Raw genomic sequence first — 21,648 nt, 5'->3', positions numbered from 1 at the left:
TTAATCAATAATTTTATTATATATAAAGACTCACAAAAAGTAGTAATTTTCTCCTTCTTTTTCTCCTTTGGGACAATCAGATTCCTTCACCTTGCCTTGGTCTGTAGCAAAACTCTAAATATGGAGCTGTTCTGAGAGCTGAGGACTTTTTAGTCCAAGAGTTACAAGAGTACCCCAATCATCTTTTGCACCAGTTGAGTATGACTGATAACAAATGGGACACTAATTATAGCACTTTTGGCTATCAAAAGCTAGGATTCTGTGTTGAATTATATTTACCAACCTGTATCCCAAAACATCAATTGATTCCTTCCTTTTGTGGAAAAACAAAGCCTTTTTCAAGGCCTTCAGAGCAATAGAAGGATAGCATGCAGGCATTTCCATTGCTAACACTGTAAGAAGGGAAGCAAAAAGATTGTGAACATCATAATCTCATCCATTGAGTTTTCATCCTAGGTTACAACTTGTTTTCTCTAATGAAACTGACCGGAAACAGATACAAAAACAAACACAAAACTCCAAAAATGAATTTCATAATATGATGAATCTGTGGTGGCTTTCGGAGATAGTTTCTACTTTCTGGGCAGAGTAACATGGTAGGATCACTAGGTTATATATATATACATATTTCCCCCCCTCCCCAGTAAACATCAACAGAGAACCTACTGTTTCTGTGACTCAGCACATAGTCATATAGGTGAAGTAATAATCTTATGAACCAAAATGAAGGAGGGGCACATGAAGAAAAAACAGAAAGCAGATCAGTAAAAAGGTACTAATCAAAAACACATTTATATTCTCCATGATCTGTTTTTACTGAAGTGGATCAATAATGAACGTAGTCAAATCTGAACATCAGAAAACCTCTTAGTTTACCAGATGCATGATCTTTATAGTTCCAAAAAGAAAAAGAATAATGTTTTTAAAACAATAAGGTGTGCGTGTGTGTGTGCGTGTGTAAAGGTGACAGTGGATAACTGAGAACTTACTGGTGGGTGAATGAGAGTGGACTGAGGGTATGTATATATGAAATGCTGATCAGTTCTGAGCAATGATGAAAAGGTTTTACTATAGACCTTTATAACTATGAAAATTTCTACACTTGATCTGAGCTCAGAATTAATGAAAAAAAAAATCCCAGATTTTTACTACAATATACTGTTTCTATCTAATATTAAAAACGGGAAACCCCTGGCATAAGAGTACATATCAAAGATAAAACTTTTAAAACTTCTAGATGCATTGAACAGGCCTCTAGAATTGGAGTTCCATTATACAAGGAGCAGTGGTCACCATCACATGGCTATAAGGTATACACCACCAGCTCCATGCTCCTAGAAATTCTGTCTTGGCAAGACAAGGAAAGCCAAATGTGACTCTTGTACATTTGGGGCTATCCAATACCTTTATTGCCATATACAGGTTCCTGAGGAGGGTGAAAGATATAAAGGGAAGATAATTAGGCCATGTCTTGCAGTATATCCCCACAGAGGCTGAGTCCCCAAATACCACTTACAGCCCAATGAAAAATTTAAGGTTGGCAATTATGTTAAAAGTATCACCAATATTTCTCTGTACACTTTAAGAAATAACTAAGATTGTATCACCTTTGATTAGTGAAGCAGCTGATTATCTATTTCTAGCTAGCTGAGCAAACTTTCTTAAGTTTGAGCTACTATCCCTATTGTGTAGTTACATTATTTGATTCTACACAAAATAAATATAAGTACCTATTATGAGCAATGCACATTGCTAGGGTTTATAAGTACAACAAATGTAAGTAATTATTACTCATGATTCTAAGGAGCTTATAATTTCATATAAAGAATAAGATAAACACAAATGATTGTAATACAGAATAGTTCAAGAATGCTATTAGAGAAGGAGAACAAAGTTCTATGGGGATACAATGCTTCCAACCTGGATGAAAGAGAGAAGAAAGAAAAATGTAGTATGATTTAAATGGGTACCAGCCTTCCAAAAACAAAATTTAGCTCTTACCTGCAATTGTTTCAAATGCTTTACTTTCTAAGTGAGGTAGTTCCCACACTGGTTCCAGGAAGTGGTCCAGTAATGGGTCACTCAGTTTGGCTCTCACTTCAAATTCATACAGCAGAAGCAATGTCTCGCATGGATCTCTTGAGAAGTCCCCTAAGAAAGAGGCAAAAATGCAACATTCTCTGTGATTACATTTCATTATTCTCTCCTATTCTAACCTCTCTCCTGGGGAGATTTTCCTATTGAGGAAAATTAATTCTACTTACAATTTGAGGTTATCTCAGCTCCTTTAGATACATCTTTTACATTTTTAAATCTATAAACGTACCAATACTTTCACACCCTGAAATGCATTCACTGAAGTTGTCTACATTTCCTGATATTATTGCCATGATATTTCTAAATAGCCTGGAAAACTCCTGCTGCTATCTAATTCAAATATAATGTTTGTCTGCCTTACTATAATGACTGAATTAACCAGAAGATCCAGTGCAATATAAAACAACTGTAGTTTTATTTTAAACTAAGTAAGGGAAAGTTTCCAAACTGTTTCACTTAGTCAGTCAGTAATATTTATTTTTTGGTTATCACCATGGGCACAATCTATATCAGGTGGCATGTATCATACTATGTGAGTTGGTTTCCAATCACCCTTATTAGACTGAACATTTTCAAAAGTTTTGAGGTATAGCATATATACAATAAACAAGTGTATTAATCTTAAAAGTGTGAATTTTAAATCTTAAAACAGTGAATTTTTATGTCTGTTAAAACCCATATAACCACTACCCAAATCATGATAAAGAACACTTCCAACACTCGTGCTCCTTTCCAGTTAATACCACCTTTGCAGAGTTAACAACACCTTTGCAGAGTTAACAACTATTTTGACTTCTATCACTACTGATTGTTATTTTTATTATTGAACATCAGTGACAGCATGTAGAACTATAACCATCTTTTGAATATTGACCTGTATCCTGTGACTTGCTTAATTCATTTACTAGTTCCTGTAACTCTTTTGGTAGATTCTTTGGATTTTCTATATAGAGAATTATGTGTCCTCTGCAAATACAGATAGTTTTATTTGATCTTCTTCACTCGACACATCTTTTCCCACTCTTTTGCTTGCCTTACCGCGTTGGTTAGAACCACCAGGATGATGATGACCAGGAGTAGTGAGACTAGATATTCTTGATTTGTTTACATCCTTAAAGGGAAAGTATTCAGTCTTTCATCATTAAAATGACATTAGCTGTAGGTTTTATTTTTTATGGATGGCTTTTATCAGGTTAAGGAACTTCCCTACTATTCCTGTTTAGTTGAGAGTTTCTATAATAAATGGATATTGAATCTTGTCACTTAATCTGTTGATATGGTGAATTAACTGAGTTTATAATGTTGAAACCAGGACAAATCTCACTTGGTTAAAATCTGTTAAACTATGAATTCAATGGGTATAGGACAATTCAAGTTATCTGTTTCTTCTTGTGGGAGTTTTGGTAGTTTGACTTTCAAAGGAATTTGTCAGTCTCATCTAACCCTTCAAATTAATGGGCATAAATTTGTTCAGAATATCCCCTTGTTATCTTTTTGTAATGTCTGTAGGATCTGCAGTGATGTCTACACTATCATTCTTGGCATTGTTAATTTGTTTCTTGATCTGCCTGGCTAGAGGTTTCTCATTGCACTGACAAACAGCAACAACAAAACAGCGTTTTCATCAATTTTATTAATTGTTTCCTGTTTTAAATCTTATTGACGTCTGCTTATATTATTCCTTTCATTCTGCTTAGTGTGGTTTGATTTGATAATTTTTCCTGGTTTTTTAAGATGAAGGCTTAGATTATTTAAGATCTTTTTCTAATTGAGGCATTTAATTCTACAAACTTTTTTCTAAACACTACTTTAGCTGTACCTCCAAATTTTTATATGCTGTGCTTTCATTTACTTCCTTTCAAACTATTTCTAACTTCCCCTACGAATTTCTCTTTGATCCATATGATTATTTAAAAGTACATTTAAAAAAACCTGAAGTATAAGAAACAGAATCACAGACTTAGAGAATAAACTTATGATTGCCAGGGGGAAGGATGGGGGGAAAGGATAGGGGGTTTGTAATGGCCAGGTACACACTGTTATATATTATATGAGTGAAGTAAGAAAGACAAATATCATATAGTAATGTATACACAGGGAATCTAGAAAGATGGTACTGATGAACCTATCTGCAAGGCAGCAATGGAGACACACACAGACAGAGAGAACAGATTTGTGGATATGGGGGTGGGGTGGGGAAATGGAATGAATTGAGAGAGTAGCATTGAAAACATATATTATCATATGTAAAATTAGATAGCCACTGGAAATTTACTGTACGATGCAGGGAGCTCAAATCAGGTGCTCTGTAATAACCTAGAGGGGTGGGATGGAGACTTAAGTGGGAGGGGACATACGGATACCTATGGCTGATTCATATTGATGTATGGCAGAAACCAATACAATACTGTAAAGCAATTATCCTCCAATTAAAATTAAATAATTTTTTTGAAAAGAAAAAACTGAAAAAATAAAATGGATAACCAACAAGGACCTACTCTATAGCACAGGGAACTCTGCTCAATGTTATGTAGAAGCCTGGATGGAAGAGAGTTTGGGGGAGAATGGAAATATATATATGCATGGCTGAGTCCCTTTGCTACCCATCTGAAACTATCACAACACTGTTAATTGGCTATATTCCAATACAAAATAAAAAGTTTAATAAAAAAGATAAAATTGAAGCATAGTTGATCTACAATATTGTTAGTTTTAGGTGTACAGCATAGTGATTCAATATTTTTACAGGCTACATTCAATTTTAAGTTATTACAAAACAATGGCTATATTTCACTGTGTTATACAACATATCCTTGCTGCTTGTCTGTTTTATATATAATAGTTTGTACATGTTAATCCCATACTCCTGTATTGCCCCCTCACCCTTCACTTTCCCCATGGGTAACCATTAGTTTGTTCTCTATATCTGTGAATCCGTTTCTGTTGTTATGCACATTGGTTTACTTTTTTTAGATTCCACATATAAGGGATAACATAGAGTATTTGTCTTCTTTCTGACTTATTTCACTAGTATAATATTCTCTAGGTCCATCCACATTACAAATGCAGATTTCATTCTTTTTAATGGCTGAATAATATTCCATTGTGGGCTCAGTGGTGAAGAATCCACCTGCCAGTGCAGGAGATGTAGGTTTGATCCCTGGTTTGGGAAGATCCCCTGAAGAGGGAAATGGCAACCCACTCCAGTATTCTTGTCTGGGAAATCCCATGGACAGAGAAGCCTGGCAGGCTATAGTCCATGGGATCACAAAAGATTCAGACATCACTTAGTAACTGAACAACAGCAACATTCCATTGTGTGTATATATACACACATACACACACATTTATGCACACCACATCTTCTTTATCCATTCATCTGTTGACAGGTTGCTTCCCTATCTTGGTTATTATAAATAATCCTGCTATGTACATTGGGGTACATGTATCGTTTTGAATTTTTTTTTCCAGATACATACACAGGAATTACATGATCATATGGTAGTTCTATTTTTAGTTTTTTGAGGAACTTCTATTTACATTCCCACCAACAGTGTACAAGGGTTCCCTTTTCTCCAAATCTTCACCAGTGTTTGTTATTTGTGGTCTTTTTGAGGCTAGCCATTCTGACAGGTATCAGATGGTATATCTATCTCACTGTGGTCTTGATTTGCATTTCTCCAATGATTAGTGATATTAAGCATCTTTTCATGTGCCTGTTATACATCTGTATGTCTTCTTTGGAAAAATGTCTGTTTAGGACTTCTGCCCATTTTTAATTGAGCTTTTTTTTTTTTTAATATACTGACTGTATGAGCTGTGTATATATTTTGGATATTAACATCTTATTGATCATATCCTTTTCAAGTATTTTCTCCCATTCCATAGCTTGTCTCTTCGTTTTGTCAGTGGTTTCCTTTGCAGTGCAAAAGTTTTTATGTTTAATTACACCCCATTTATTTGTTTTTGCCTTTATTTCTTTTGCCTTAGGAGACAGACTTGAAAAATATTGCTGTAATTTATGTCACAGAGTGTTCTGCCTACGTTATCTTCTAGGAGTTTTATGGTTTTAGGTCTTACATTTAGGTCTTTAATCCATTTTTAGTTTATTTTTGTATTTGGTGTGCAGAAATGTTCTAATCTCATTGTTTTACATGTGGCTGTACAGTTTTCCCAGCATCACTTATTGAAGAGACTGTCTTTTCTCCATTGTATATTCTTAACTCCTCTGTCATAGATTAATTGACCAGAGGTGTATGGGTTAATTTCTGGGTTCTCTATTCTGTTCCATTGATCTGTGTGTCTGTTGTTTTGGCAGTGCCATATTGTTTAGATTATTGTAGCTTTGAGCATAGTCTGAAGTCAGGGAGCATGATACCCCCCCCAGTTTTGTCCTTTTTTCTCAAGATTGCTTTGGCAGTTCAGGGTCTCTTGTGGTTCCATATAAATATTAGGATTGATTATTCAAGTTCTGTAAAAAATGTCATGAGTATTTTGATAAGAATTGCCTCAAATCTGTAGATCACTTTGAGTGTATGGACATTTGAACAATATTAATTATCCCAATCCAAGAACAGGAAAAAAATCTTTCCATTTCTTTGTATAATTTTAAAATTGCTTCATCAATGTTTTATAGTTTTCAGAGTAACCTGCTGCTACTAAGCTACTGCTAAGTTGCTTCAGTCATGTCTGACTGTGCGACCCCACAGACGGCAGCCCACCAGGCTCCGCCATCCCTGGGATTCTCCAAGCAAGAACACTGGAGTGGGTTGCCATTTCCTTCTCCAATGCATCAAAGTGAAAAGTGAAAGTGAAGTAACTGAGTTGCGTCCAACTCTCAGCGACTGCGTGGACTGCAGCCTACCAGGCTCCTCCGTCCATGGGATTTTCCAGGAAGAGTAACCTAGGTATTTTATTCTTTTCATGTGATTTTATTCAGGATTGTTTTCTTGCTTTATCTTTCTGATAGCTCATTATTAGTGTATAGAAAAGTAACAGATTTCCATATATTAGTTTTATATCCTGCAACTTTACTGAAGTCATTTATCAGTCCTAATAGTTTTTTGGTGAAGAATTTAGGGTTTCTTCTATACAGTATAATGTCATCTGGAAATAGTGAGTTTTACTTCTTCTCTTCCAATCTGGATGCTTTTTTTTTTCTTTTTCTTGTCTGATTGCAGTGGCTAGAACTTCCAATGCTACATTAAACAGAAGTAGTGAGAAAGGGCATCCTTGTCTTGTACCTGGTCTTACAAAAAAGACTTTCATTATTTCTTTGTTGAGTATGAGTGAATTTATCATAAATGGCCTTAATTATGTTGATACATGTTCCCTTTATATCATAATACCATAATAAAGAGCCTGCGTATCACAATGAAAGATCCTGCATGCCATAATGAAGATCCTGTGTTCTGCAACTAATATTGGAGGCAGTCAAATAAATAAATATTAAAAAATAAAGTGTCTTATCTGATATTAATATAGGCATTCCAGTTTTCTTTTGATTAATGTTTGTACAGTATTTGCACAGAAGTATGTTGTTTTATTTCCAAATATATTTTTGGAAATGAAAATATAAACCATACATATATTTTATATTATAGATTTATCATTTAATTCCATTATGGTAAGAGAAAATACTTTTTGTATTTTAATATTTTTAACCCTTTTCTGGTTTGTTTTATGGTTTAGAATGTGGTCTATGTTCAATGATCCACATGCATCTGAAAATAAATGTATTCTGGTGTAGAGCATTCTATGTCAATTAGATCAAGTTGACTGATAGTGTTACTTATGTCTTCTACACCCTTGTTGAGTATCTATTGACTTATTCTACTGATTACTGAGTATATTGGAGTCTCCAACCACAGGGTGGATTTATCTAGTCTTCCTTTCAGTTCTATCAGCTTTTGCTTCATGTATTTTGAAGTTCTGTCATTAGGTAAATTACACATTTAGGATAGTTATGTTATCATGCTTAATTGATCACTTTTTCATTATATCCCTCCTTATCCCTAGTAATATTCCTTGTTTTAAAGCATCTTTTCTGGGGATCTCCCTGATGGTCCAGTGGTTAAGAATCTGCCTTCCAGTGCAGGGGATGCAGATTCAATCCCTGGTCAGGGAACTAAGATCCCACATGTAGTAGGGCAACTAAGTCCCATGTGCCACAACTACTGAGCCAGTGCACAACTAGAGATGCCTGGATGCCGTAAGGAAGAGCCTGTGTATCACAATGAAAGATTCTGCATGCCATAATGAAGATCCTGTGTTCTGCAACTAATACCGGAGGCAGTCAAACAAATAAATATTAAAAAATAGTGTCTGATATGATATTAATATAGGCATTCCAGTTTTATTTTGATTACTGTTTGTATAGTGTATCATTTTCAGTTCCTTTTAACTTATCTATATATTCATATTTAAGTGAGTTTCTTATAGACAGCATGCAGTTGGATGTTGATTTTTTAGCCAATCTTATATTCTTTTTTCTTTTCTTGATCTTTTAATTGGTGTGATCAAACTACAATCTGTGGACTGGCCATCTGTTTGGCAATAAAGTTTTATGGGAATAGAGTCATGTCCATTTGTTTAAATATTATCTATGTCTATTTTCCTTCCTGTAATGGCAGAGTTGAGTAGCTGTGTCTGAGACCCTATGGCCTGCTAGCCTAAAATATTTATTAATATTATTGGCCCTTTAAGAAAAGTGCCTTGACCTCTGATTTATATCATTTATATATAATGCAATTATTGATATAGTTGGATATTCCTGAACTTCATTAAAATTAATTTTGTTGTTGTTGTGTTAGTTGTTCAGTTGTGTCTGACTCTTTGCAACCCCATGGACTATAGCCTGTCAGGCTCCTCTGTCAATGGAATTCTCCAGGCAAGAATACTGGGGTGGGTTGCCATGCCCTGCACCAGGGGATTTTACCAACCTAGGGATTGAGCCTACGTCTCCTACATTGCAGGTAGATTCTTTATCAACTGAGCCACCAGGGAAGCCCAAAATTAATTATATTTAGAACAGCTAGAAAATCAAGAAGAAAAATACTATAAACTTTAAGATACTTAGTTCACTTAAAATGTTAGACTGATATTACATTGAGTTAATAAATGGATAATAGATACCAAGAGAACTTTTAAGTAAAACCAAATACTTTCATTACTAAGCATAGTTTTAAGTTTACATACTATTGCTTCTTATTTTTATATGCTATAGAGAGGCAGTATCTTTGGGTTATGTTAAATAATGTGTTCATTCTTCCTCTTTAAAAGGGATGAAGGTAGTCATGGAAAGTTGTGCTGTGTATTCATGAACTCTGCTAGTCTGCTACACTACTAGTGAGTGAGAGATGGGTCTCAATTACACCTCTCTAAGTTTTCTCTTTGAAATAAAAATTATTTTGGTTAAAAGTTACAATTAAAACAAGTGGTTGAGATTATATTATGAGCAATAGCATCAAATGGATATCTGCCTTTGTTTTTAAAGGAAAAAATAGTTTACTTCCAAATCAGTGGTTCTCAAACTTTCTGTTCTCAGGACCCCCATGTATTCTGAAAAAATTATCAAAGAGATTTTTCATATGCAGGTTATAACTATTGATATTTACCATTTTAGAAATTAAAACAAAATTTAAATATATTTCCTGATTGAATTAATTTGAGATGAAGTCACTGTGTGTTAATGTCAATTAAAAAGTAATTGTATTTTTCAAAGTGAATGAGAAGAGGGAGGTGGGAGGGATGTTCAAGTGGGAGGGGACATGGGTAAACCTATAGCTGATTCATGTTGATGTTTGGTAGAAACCAACATAATACTGTAAAGCAATTATCCTTCAATTAAAAATAAATAAAATCTAAAAAAATGAATGAGAAAATTGTTTCAGTTTTGAAAAGCTCCTTAATGCCTGACTTACCAGAAATAGCTAGATTCTTGTATTTTCTTCTGCATCCAATCTTATTACAGTATCACACATCATGTAGCCTCTGAAAAACTGTCTTAGTCTTTTCATAAAACTAGTTTTGACAGGCAGATCCCCTAAAAGGTTGTCAGTTTGTTCAAGAATATAAAAGAGCATAATGAAGGACAAATCTGGAAAGTAAATTTCATTTGCCCTAGTTTAAACCTGAGTCTAAAATAAAGCTCTGTAATGTATTAGAATGGAGCAAAGTTATCTTTTTTTGATGGGCTTGTTTCCTTAGTTTATTAAATGATGGTTTCACTTATAATATAAAAGTTTATTCTTTGCCTTGTATGTAATCTACCTAGATAGCAGATTTTGTGTTTTACCAGAATAATTTTTTGATCTTTATTATCTTTGTGATGTCTTTATTTTTGATCACTTAATGACAAAAAGATTAAGAAAAAAGTTTTCTCATTTATTGAAGAGCTAAAGTTTTTTAGAATTGTGTTATTTTCTATGCTTATTTGTAAATGTGTTACTGCCATTTTGCTTAGATGGGTAACCAAGTACTGTTTCTCAGGCACCCACAATTGTATTTTAATCAAGTGCCCAACTGCCTCTAACAACTCTTAATTTTGCCCTGAAAAGTCACATCCCAAATACAGAAAATAAAAAACAATGTTTTCAGGATATCTTCTAAACCTAAAATTATCTTTGAAATTTCCAAAAGGGCCCCTGGAAAACCGCAAAAATTCATTCTTTCTCCTCATAAAGAGAGAAAACATAAGAAATAATTAGGTTTGTTTGATGGGTTACTATTGCTAAGAGTTGCATGAGAAGAGTTTCAAAATCAGAAGAGATGCTTAGCCTTCTCTATGTTAAATTTTTATAAGTAAAATATTATTAATATAAAAATTTCAGAAATTTTACTCTTTATAGGCAGTTCCTGGAGATTTTTGACTGTCTTCTCTGTTCCTAGTATATTTTCACCTTCAGATAAACATAAATCATACATTTAATGAATAATTTTCAAAAATGGATAGAATATGTAGATAGGGGATGAAAAAGGAAATAGAGGATGCCAACAACACTATAAACCAATTAGAAATAACAGACGTTATATATAATACTCCATCCAACAACAGCAGAAAATCTTTATGCTCAAGTGCTAATGGAATATTCTCCAGTAGAGATCATATATCTGGCTACAAAATAAGTCTCAATAAGTTTAATAAGACTAAAATCACATAGAGTATATTCTCTAACCATAATGGAGAAGCTAGAAATCAGTAACAGAAAGAAAACTGGAAAAGTCACAAGTATGTGGAAATTAAACAACAAGCATTGGACCAAAGGGGAAAAAATCAAAAGAGAACTTAGAAAAATACCTAGAGATGGTTGGTAACAAAAACAAAACATAATGAAATTTATGGGATGTAGTAAAAGCAGTACTGAAAGGAAAGCTTGTAACTGTAAATATCCATAAAGGAAGAAAAATTTTTAAGCAATACCACAACTTTAAATCATGAGGAACTAGAAAAAAGAGCAAAACAAATTCAAAGTTACTAGAGAAGCAAAGTAATAAAGAGCAAAGAAAAATGAATTGGAGGATAGAAAAATAGAGAAAATCAACGAAACCAACAATTTGAAGAGATTTTAAAAATTGAAAAAAATTTAGCTACACTGACAATAAGAGAAGATTCATTATTAGAATCAGATCCTAGTAATTCAAAGAGAGGCTTCAAAAGAGGGGACATTATAACTGACCTTACAGAAATAAAAAGGATTACAAGAGACTACTATGAACTATTGTATGCCAACAAATTAGATTTACTAGATGAAACAACAAATTCTTTTCTTTGATTTTCCCTTAGTTTTAATCTAATGTCCTTTTTATCTTTTAAAAATTTATTTTTAATTGGAGGATAACTGCTTTACAATTTACAATGTTGTGTTGGTTTCTGCCATACAACATGAATCAGCCAAAAGTATACCTATATTCCCTCCCTCTTGAACCTTCTTTCCACCCCTCACCCCATCCCACCCTTCTAGGTTGTCACAGAGCACCAGGCTAAGCTCCCTGTGTTATACAACAACTTTCCACCAGCTATCTTTTTTATATATAGTAATGTATATGTTTCAATGATACTCTCTCAATTCGTCCAAAGCGCTATTTTCCCAACTGTGTCCACAAGTCTGATCTCTATGTTGGCATCTCTATCCCTGCCTTGCAAATAGGTTCATCAGTACCATTTTTCTAAATTTCATGTACATGCATTAATGTATGATATTTTTCTCTGACTTACCTTGTATAACAGGCACTAGGTTCACCCACCTCACCAGAACTGACTCAAATTGGTTCCTTTTTATAGCTTTATGGCTGAATAATATAAAGAAGGGTGAGTGCTGAAGAATTGATGCTTTTGAACTGTGGTGTTGGAGAAGACTCTTGAGAGAGTCCCTTGGAGACTCCAACCAGTCCATCCTAAAGGAGATTAGTCCTGGGTGTTCACTGGAGGGACTGATGTTGAAGCTGAAACTCCAATACTTTGGCTACCTGATGAGAAGAGCTGACTCATTTGAAAAGACCTGATGCTGGGAAAGATTGAGGGCAGGAGGAGAAGGGGATGACAGAGGATGAGATGGTTGGACGGCATCACCAGATCGATGGACATGCGTTTGGGTAGACTCCGGGAGTTGGTGATGGACAGGGAGGCCTGGTGTGCGGTGGTTCATGGGGTTGCAAAGAGGCAGACACGACTGAGCAACTGAACTGAACTGAATATTCCATGTCCCTCTTTGTGGATCACAGCCCTGTCATGGTGAACGAGCTTGAAGCTATGAGCCATTCCCTGCAGGACTACCCAAGATAGATGGGTCATAGTGAAGAGTTCTGACAAAACATGGTCTACTGGAGGAGGAAATAACAACCCACTCCAGTATTCTTGCCTAGAGAACCCCATGAACAGTATGAAAAGGCAAAAGGATATGACACTGGAAGATGAGCTGCCCAGGTCAGAAGGTGTCCAATGAGGTACTGGGGAAGAGTGGAGGGCAATTACTAATAGCTCCAGAAAGAATGAAGTGGCTGGGCCAAAGCACAAACAATGTTCAGTGTCTGGTGTCTGGTGGTGAAGGTAAAGTCTGATGCTGTAAAGCACAATACTGTATAGGAACCTGGAATGTCAGGTCCATGAATCAAGGTAAATTGGACATGGTCAAGCAGGAGATGGGAAGATTAAACATCAACATCTTAGGAATCAGTAAACTAAAATGGACGAGAATGCGAGAATTTAATTCAGATGATCATTATATCTACTACTGTAGGCAAGAATCCCTTAGAAGAAATGGAGCAGCCCTCATAGTCAACAAGAGTCCAAAATGCAGTACTGGGTGCAATCTCAAAAATGACAGAATGATCTCTGTTCGTTTCCAAGGCAAACCACTCAATATCACAGTAATCCAAGTCTATGCCTCAAACACTAATGCTGAAGAAGCTGAAGTTGAACAGTTCTATGATGACTTGTAAGACCTTCTAGAACTAATGCCAAAAAAAGATGTCCTTTTCATTATAGGGGATTAGAATACAAAAGGAAGAAATAAACAGATGCCTGGAATAACAGCCAAGTTTGGCCTTGGAGTACAAAATGAAGCAGGGCAAAGGCTAACAGAGTTTTGCTGAGAGAACACACTAGTCACAGCAAACACCCTCTTGCAACAACACAAGAGGTGACTCTACACATGGACATCGCCAGATGGTCAATACCAAAATGAGATTGATTATGTTCTTTCTAAGTCAAAGATGGAGAAGCTCTATACAGTCAGCAAAAACAAGACCTGGAGCTGACTATGGCTCAGATCATGAACTCTTTATTGCAAAATTCAGGCTAAATTGAACAATGTAAAGGAAACCACTAGGCTGTTCGGGTATGACCTAAATCAAATCCTTAATGATTATACGATGGGGATGATGAATAGATTCAAGGGATTAGATTTGGTAGGCAGAGTGCCTGAAGAACTATAGATGGAGGTTCAAAAACATTGTATGGGGGTAGCGACCAAAAACATTCCAAAGAAAAAGAAATGCAATTAGGCAAAGTAGCTTTCTGAGAAGGCTTTACAAATAGCTGAGGAAAGAAGAGAAGAGAAAGGCAAGGGAGAAAGGGAAAGATATACCCAACTGAATGCAGAGTTTCAAGAAACAGCAAGGAGAGATAAGAAGGCCTTCTTAAATGAACAATACAAAGAAATAGAGGAAAATAATAGAATGGAAAAAACTGGAGATCTCTTCAATAAAGTTGGAGCTATCAAGGGAAAATTTCATGTGAGGATGGGCATGGTAAAGGACATAAACGGTAAGGACCTAACAGAAGAAGAAGAGATTAAGAAGAGGTGGCGAGAATACACAGAAGAAGTATACAAAAAAGGCCCTAATGACCCAGATAACCACAACATTGTGGTCACTCACTTAGAGCCAGACATCCTGGAGTGTGAAGTCAAGTGGGCCTTAGGAAGCATCACTATGAATAAAGCTAGTGCAAGTGATGGAATTCCAGCTATTTCAAATCCTAAAAGATGTTGTTAAGTGATGCACTCAATATGCCAGCAAATTTGGAAAACTCAGCAGAGGCCACAGGACTGGAAAAGGTTGGTTTTCATTCCAATCCCAAAGAAGGGCAATGCCAAAGAATGTTCACATTATTGTACAATTGCACTCATTTCACATGCTAGCAATGTTATGTTCAAAATCCTTCAAGCTAGGCTTCAACAGTATGTGAAGAGAGAACTTACAGATGTATATACAAGCTGGGTTTCAAAGAGGCAGAGGAATCAGAGATCAAATTGCCAATGTTCATTAGATCATGGAGAAGGCATGGGAGTTTCAGAAAAACATCTACTTCTGCTTCAATGACTATGCTAAAGCCTTTGACTGTGTGAATCACAACAAATTGTGGAAAATTCTAAAAGACATGGGAATACCAGACTACCTTACCTGTCTCCTGAGAAACCTGTATGTGGGTCAAAAAGCAACAGTTAGAACCAGACATGGAACAACTGATTGGTTCAAAATTGTTAAAGGAGTATGACAAGGCTGTATATTGTCACCTTGCTTATTTAACTTCTATGCAGAGTACATCATGCAAAATGCCAGGCTAGATGAATCACAAGCTGGAATTAAGACTGCTGGAGGAAATATCAACAACCTCAGATATGCAGATGATACTACTCTAATGGCAGAAAGTGTAGAGCAACTGAAAAGCCTTTTGATGAAGGTGAAAGTGAGTGAAAAAGCTGGCTTAAAACTCAACATTCGAAAAACTAAGATCATGACATCTGGTCCCATCTCTTCATGGCAAATAGAAGGAGAAAAAGTCTAAGGAGTGACAAATTTTATTTTCTTGGGCTCTAAAATCACTGTGGATGGTGACTGTAACTATCAAATTAAAAGACATTTGTTCCTTTGAAGGAGAGCTATGACAAACCTAGATAGTGTATTAAAAAGTAGTGACATCACTTTGCCAGCAAAGGTCCGTATAGTCAAAGCTAGGGGTTTTCCAGTAGTGATGTATGGATGTGAAAGCTGGACCATAAAAAAGGCCGAGTGCAGAAAAACTGATGCTTTTGAATTGTGGTGCTGAAGAGTACTCTTGAGAGCCCACTGGACTGTAAGGAGATCAAACCATTCAATCCAAGTGAACCTGAATATTCATTAGAAGGTCTGTGCTGAAGCCGAAGCTCCAATACTCTCGCCACCTAACTGAAGAGCCAACTCACTGGAAAAGACCCTGATGCCAGGAAAGACTGAAGGCAAAGGAGAAGGAGGCAACAGAAGATGAGATGGTTAGATAGCATCACTGACTCACTGACATGAATTCGATCCAACTCCAGGAGACAATGAAGGACAGGGGAGCCTGGTGTGCTGTATGCTGTGGTCCACGGGGATGCAGAGTAGGACACTACTGAGCAACCGAACAACCACAACAAATAATCCATCATCCTTGGAGACCTAGTGGTCTTCTTTGGCATATAATTCTTTTCATATATTGCTGGATTTTTTTCCAGCTTCATTGAGATGTATTTGACATATAACATTATGTATATTTAAGGTATACAATGTCATGATTTTATACATGTATATACTGTGAAATGATTACCAAAATAAGGCTAGTTAACATATCCATTACTTCATATAGTTGCCATTTGTGTTTATGTGTGTGTGGGGTGAGAACATTTAAGATTTACTCTCTTGGCAACTTTCAAGTATACAATTCAGTATTGTTAACTACAGTCACGATAGTGTATATTAGGTCTCTCAAAACTTATTCATCCTATATCTAGAAGTTTGTACCCTGTGACCACCATCACATGTTTCCCCATGCCCCTGCTCCTGGCAACCAACAATCTACTCTCTGTTTCTATGAGATTTTTTTTTTTTAAGATTCCACATATAAGTTAGGTCATACAGTATTTATGTTTTTCTGTCTTATTTCACTCAGCATAATGTCCTCCAGATATTTATCCATGTTGTTACAAATGGCAAGATTTTTCTTTTATAAGGCCAAGTAGTTAATTGTGTGTGTGCATACATATACATACATACATACATACATACATACATATATATGTATGTCATATTTTCTTTATTCACTCATTCTTAGACTATTTCTCCTTGTCTTGACTACTGTGAGATACGAACACGGGGATGCAGATACCTCTTTCCAACAGTGATTTCATTTCCTTTAGGTATATACTCAGTACTGGGGTTTTTGGAGATGGTTGCTCTATTTGTGCTTTTTTGAGGAACGTGTACATTGTTTTCCATAGTGGCTGTACCAATTTACATTCCCATCAACAGTGCAAAAGAATTCCCTTTTCTCCACATCTCCCTTGTCTTTTCAATAATAGCCATTCTTTTAAACAGTTTTAGGTTCATAGCAAAATTGAGTGGAAAGTATAGAGCATTCCCATATATACCCTATCCCCCACTGCACACCACGTCCTCCACTATTGACATCCTGCACCATAGTGGTACATTTGTTACAATCAGTGAATCTACACTGACACATCATTTTTACCCAAATTCCATTTTACATTAGGATTCACTCTTGGCATTGTATATTCTATGGATTTTGACAAATGTATAATAACATGTATATACCAATGTAGTATCATACAGAATAGTTTCACTGCCCTAAAAGTTTCCTGTGTTTTATCTATTTATTTCTCCTTCCTCAATTCATGCTGACAACCAAAGATCTTTTTATTATCTTCATAGTTTTGTCTTTTTTGTAATGTTACATAGTTGGAATCATATAGTATGTGGCCTTTTCAGACTGGCTTCTTTCACTTAGTAATATGCATTTAAGTTTCCTTCATGTCTTTTCATAGTTTAATAGCTCATTTCCTCTTAGTTCAGAACAATATTTCATTGTTAGGACATTCCACAGTTTATTTGACTATTCACCTAATGAATGATATCCTGGTCGCTTCCAAGTTTTAGCAATCGTGACTAAAGTTGCTATAAACATCCATGTGCAGGTCTTTTCATGGACATAAGTTTTCAGTTTGTTTGCATAAATAACAGGGAGCACTGCTGCTGGATTGTATAGCAAGAGTATGTTTAGTTTTGTAAGAAACTGCCAAGCTGTCCTTCAAAGTGGCTATACCATGTTGCATTCCTGTCAGCAATGAATGAGAGAGAATTCCTGTTGTTTCACATATTCACCAGCATTTGGTGTTGTCAGTGTTTTGAATTTTTGTCATTCTAATAAGTGTGTAGTAGTATCTCATTGTTTAAATTTGCAAGTCTCTAATGACATAGATAGATATAGCTATATAAAGAGAATCTAGCTGTGTTCCTAGAGTGAAAAAACATTTTCAGTAGACAGCTAGCATTCTGATATACTTTTTAAATAAAAGGCACTAAACGTATGAATTTCACTCTGAGCACTACTTTAGTAATTTAGATTCTGTTACGAGGTATTCTAAGTATCATTTTCTAGATATTTCATATCGCTGCTGCTGTTGTTTAGTCGCTAAGCCAAGTCCAACTCTTTTGCAACTCAGTGGACGGTAGCCTGGCAGGCTCCTCTCTCCATGGAATTTTCCAGGCAAGAATACTGGAGTGGGGTTGCCATTTCCTTCTCCAGGGGATCTTCCTGATACAGGGATCAAATCCAAGTCTCCTGCATTGGCAGGCAGAGTCTTCACCACTGAGCCAGGAGGGAAGCCCAGATATTCCATAGTTACTTTTGTTTTTTAAAATGTCCAAGTGGTAAAGGATTCTGTTTCCTAATTCCACTATTAATTTTTAGTTTTATTGCATTGTGAAGCATTGTGGTCAGATAATGCTATTTATTTTATTTTTATGTTTTAGAATTTATTCAGGTTTTTTTTTTTTCATTCAGGTTTTTCTTGTGATCAATTCTGTAAATGTTCAAAGGGCACATGAAAAGAAAATGAGTTTTATATTATCAGGATGCTGCTGCCGCTGCCAAGTTACTTTAGTCATGTCCGACTCTGTGCAACCCCATAGACAGCAGCCCACCAGGATCCACCGTCCCTGGGAATCTCCAGGCAAGAACACTGGAGTGGGTTGCTATTTCCTTCTCCAAGGCATGAAAGTGAAGTTGCTCAGTCGTGTCTGACTCTTAGCGACCCCATGGACTGCAGCCTACCAGGGCTCCTCCGTCCATGGGATTTTCCAGGCAAGAGTACTGGAGTATAAAGTATATTTTCAGGCTATCTGGTATATTTCTATTAAATCTTCCATATTGAGTATGTTATTTAGGTATTTTTCTCTCTTTTCTTTTTATTGTTTTTATGCTTCAAAATGCCTGCCATAGATTGAGATAGGTGAATTAAATTTAATGTTTATGTTCTTTTTTATAATTCCTATAGTTTGATATAAACATTCATCAAAGGTATCATGAATATACACTAAAATGACAGCCCAATAATTTTTAAATATAAATAAATCAAATTCACCATTTTTTAAAATAATAATACACCATGACCAAATGGATTATTCCAGAAATCCAATGATGACTTAATTTCAAGAAATGCATTATTATTATATTTAATATATTAATACTTCAAAAGAGAAAAACCATGTGATGATCTCTAGAGAAGCTTAAAAGGCATGCAATTTGGGACTTCCCTGGTGGCACAGTGGATTAGAATCCACCTGCCTATGTAGAGGATACAAGTTCGATACCTGGTCCAGGAAGATTCCAAATGCCACAGAGCAGTTAAGCCTGTGCCCCACAACTACTGAGCCTGAGCTCTAGAGCCCATGGGCAGCAACTATTGAACCTGAGTGCTGAAGCCCATGCACCCTAAAGCCCACATACTACAACTACTGAACCTATGTGTTGGTTGCAACAACTGAAATTTGCACACCTACAGCCTGTGCTCCACATCAAGAGAAGCCACTGAAACAAGAGCCTGTGTACTGTAACAAAGAAGTAGCCTTCGCTTATCACAACTAGAGAAAGCCCATGCAAAGCAATAAAGATCCAGCATAGCCAAAGTAAATAAATTAATTAATAAAAATAAAAGGCATGAAATTCAATTCAGTATGTATAGATTTTTAAAAAATTCTAACTAAAACAGGAATAGATGGACACAATATAATAAAGTCTATATAATAATACCATCCTTAATTAGGAAACCATAGCAAGCCACTATATAGCTTCAAATGGTTTACTACTACACAGATTATTTCATTACAAAATGTTAACAGTATCTGATATTATCATTGTGGTTTGGAAGATTCTGTACCCTACATTTAGTCAAAGTCAAAATTTGTTTAAATTAGATATCAAATCCAGTGACCTAAGAGCAATAAAGTCATATTGAACAATGATGGTACTATTTTTATACTCAATACTACAATGAAAATGAAGATAAAATATATTCTTGGGACTTCCCCTGGTGGTCCAGCAGCTGACTCTTTGCTCCCGATGCTGGGACCCAGGTTTGATCTCTTGTCAGGGAACTAGATCTCACATGCCACAGCTGAAGATCCTGCATGCTGCAACTAAGACTTGGCACAGCCAAGTAAATAAATAATTATTAAAAAAAATATTCTTACTCTAAGTAGTGTGTCAAAGATTTAAAATACAAAATACAAACATAGAGTGGGGAAAAGCTAGTTCTTAAAGAATCATTTGGCTGGTTATCAAGTATTTTAGTGGCACAAATTTCTGCTGATAAAAGACTAGGTTATTCAGATCTGAAACACCCTTTATAACCATGTTACCATACTCCCAGTCCCACTGTACCTGTTGTTTTCAGGAGATTCCAGATGTTTCTGCATTTACAGATCAGATCAAGTGCATGATTTAGGAAGCAGGTCTGTTTGGTAAGAAAGCGATGAGAAAATTAGTCTCAACGAAACAAAACTTAAAGCAAATAAAAATCATATCATTAAAAGCAGTAAAAAATTAAACTAGAAAAATGGAAGTATAAACTGAATATTTCTGGATTTATATATAAATATTAGCCTCTATTTTTTTCTCTTTTTCTCCCCCTAGTTTTACTGAGGTACAATTGACATAACATAGCATAGCACAATCACTTAACTTACAGAAAATTGAGGATTAAACAGAAAATCTTGAGTATCATCAATTTTAATAATCTAGGACAGAAGAAAATTGCTTCTAAAATGGTGATATGAGAAGATCTATGGATCCTCTCCCCAGCAAAATTACCATAACTGGTGAAAATGCTAAAACATGATCATGTAAAGTCTCAGAAAATTGCCCTAAGGGCTTATATTAATAGCCAATGGGGAAACATCTATTCCAGGAAATCTACTAAAGTCTCAGTAAGAACAGTGAGTACCTGTAGCGGTTGAGCCATGATCTGGCCAACTCCCCTCCCCAGTTCAGTATGATGTAAGAGCACTTTAGGTGTGTATAACCAAGAGGATAAGGCTCACTATACCCTCAGCTTCCAGGCTAGGGATGACCATAAGGGGCATGTTGCCAGGACTTCTCATTCCCCTCCCCAAGATCTGTATTGCATGAATATGTGCTGTGCTTAGCTGCCTGCCAGGCTCCTCTGTTATGGGGACTCTCCAGACAAGAATACTACAATGAGTAGCCTATCCCTTCTCCAGGGGAACTTTCTGACCCAGGAATTGAACCAGGGTCTCCTGCACTGCAGTCAGATTCTTTACCAGCTGAGCTACCAGAGAAGCCCAAGTTCTATTATAAACAAGCACAATTAAGAAGCCTGGCACTCTTTTCTTCTACCCAGTCCCCCCAAGCACTGCAGCTGAAAATACTGGGTCACAATTGCCCTCACCTCAGCTTCCTTATAAGAGAGTTTCCATGCTCAAAGAGGCAAGTTAAGAATGTTAGGGACTATGACTTTTGCTAGTTCCTGACTTACAGAGCTGTATTGTCATTCTGATACAAATGGGTCATGGTCCCTGCCTCTAGCTCCAAAGCAGTGTATAGAGTTTCTGCTCAGGAGAGGAAGGTCATTAGAAGAGTGAGCTCTGTAGTCACCCTAAGGAGACTGACTGACATTTACTGAAATAGAGCTTGGGGAAGTTCAAGTCTAAAGACACTATAAAAATAGTGAAGATTTTGGTGTGGGCAATTAAGAGGAAGCTGGTAACTCAGTGATA

General features: G+C 36.0%; 1 protein-coding gene and 2 non-coding genes across 3 annotated transcripts in view; 2 read left to right on the top strand and 1 right to left on the bottom strand.

The window, feature by feature from the left end:
- The window catches only part of TEX11 (testis expressed 11), a 247,086-nt gene that overhangs the window by 32,733 nt on the left and 192,705 nt on the right, over positions 1 to 21,648 (bottom strand). The window contains exons 25-27 of the mRNA XM_052662695.1: positions 20,294 to 20,366; positions 2,002 to 2,151; positions 284 to 392 (exon numbers count right to left, since the gene is read on the bottom strand). Of these exons, the coding sequence (XP_052518655.1) occupies positions 284 to 392; positions 2,002 to 2,151; positions 20,294 to 20,366 (332 nt within the window). The remainder of the gene's footprint in view (positions 1 to 283; positions 393 to 2,001; positions 2,152 to 20,293; positions 20,367 to 21,648) is intronic.
- On the top strand, positions 825 to 904 carry LOC128070677 (small nucleolar RNA U2-19). The gene has a single exon (XR_008201651.1). It is a non-coding gene; the product is annotated as a small nucleolar RNA U2-19 (small nucleolar RNA).
- Positions 1,047 to 1,116, top strand: LOC128070676 (small nucleolar RNA U2-30). Its single transcript, XR_008201650.1, has one exon. It is a non-coding gene; the product is annotated as a small nucleolar RNA U2-30 (small nucleolar RNA).

Source organism: Budorcas taxicolor, chromosome X (genome assembly GCF_023091745.1).
Source record: "Budorcas taxicolor isolate Tak-1 chromosome X, Takin1.1, whole genome shotgun sequence".
Classification (NCBI taxonomy): domain Eukaryota; kingdom Metazoa; phylum Chordata; class Mammalia; order Artiodactyla; family Bovidae; genus Budorcas; species Budorcas taxicolor.
This window is presented reverse-complemented; position numbering and strand designations above follow the sequence as displayed.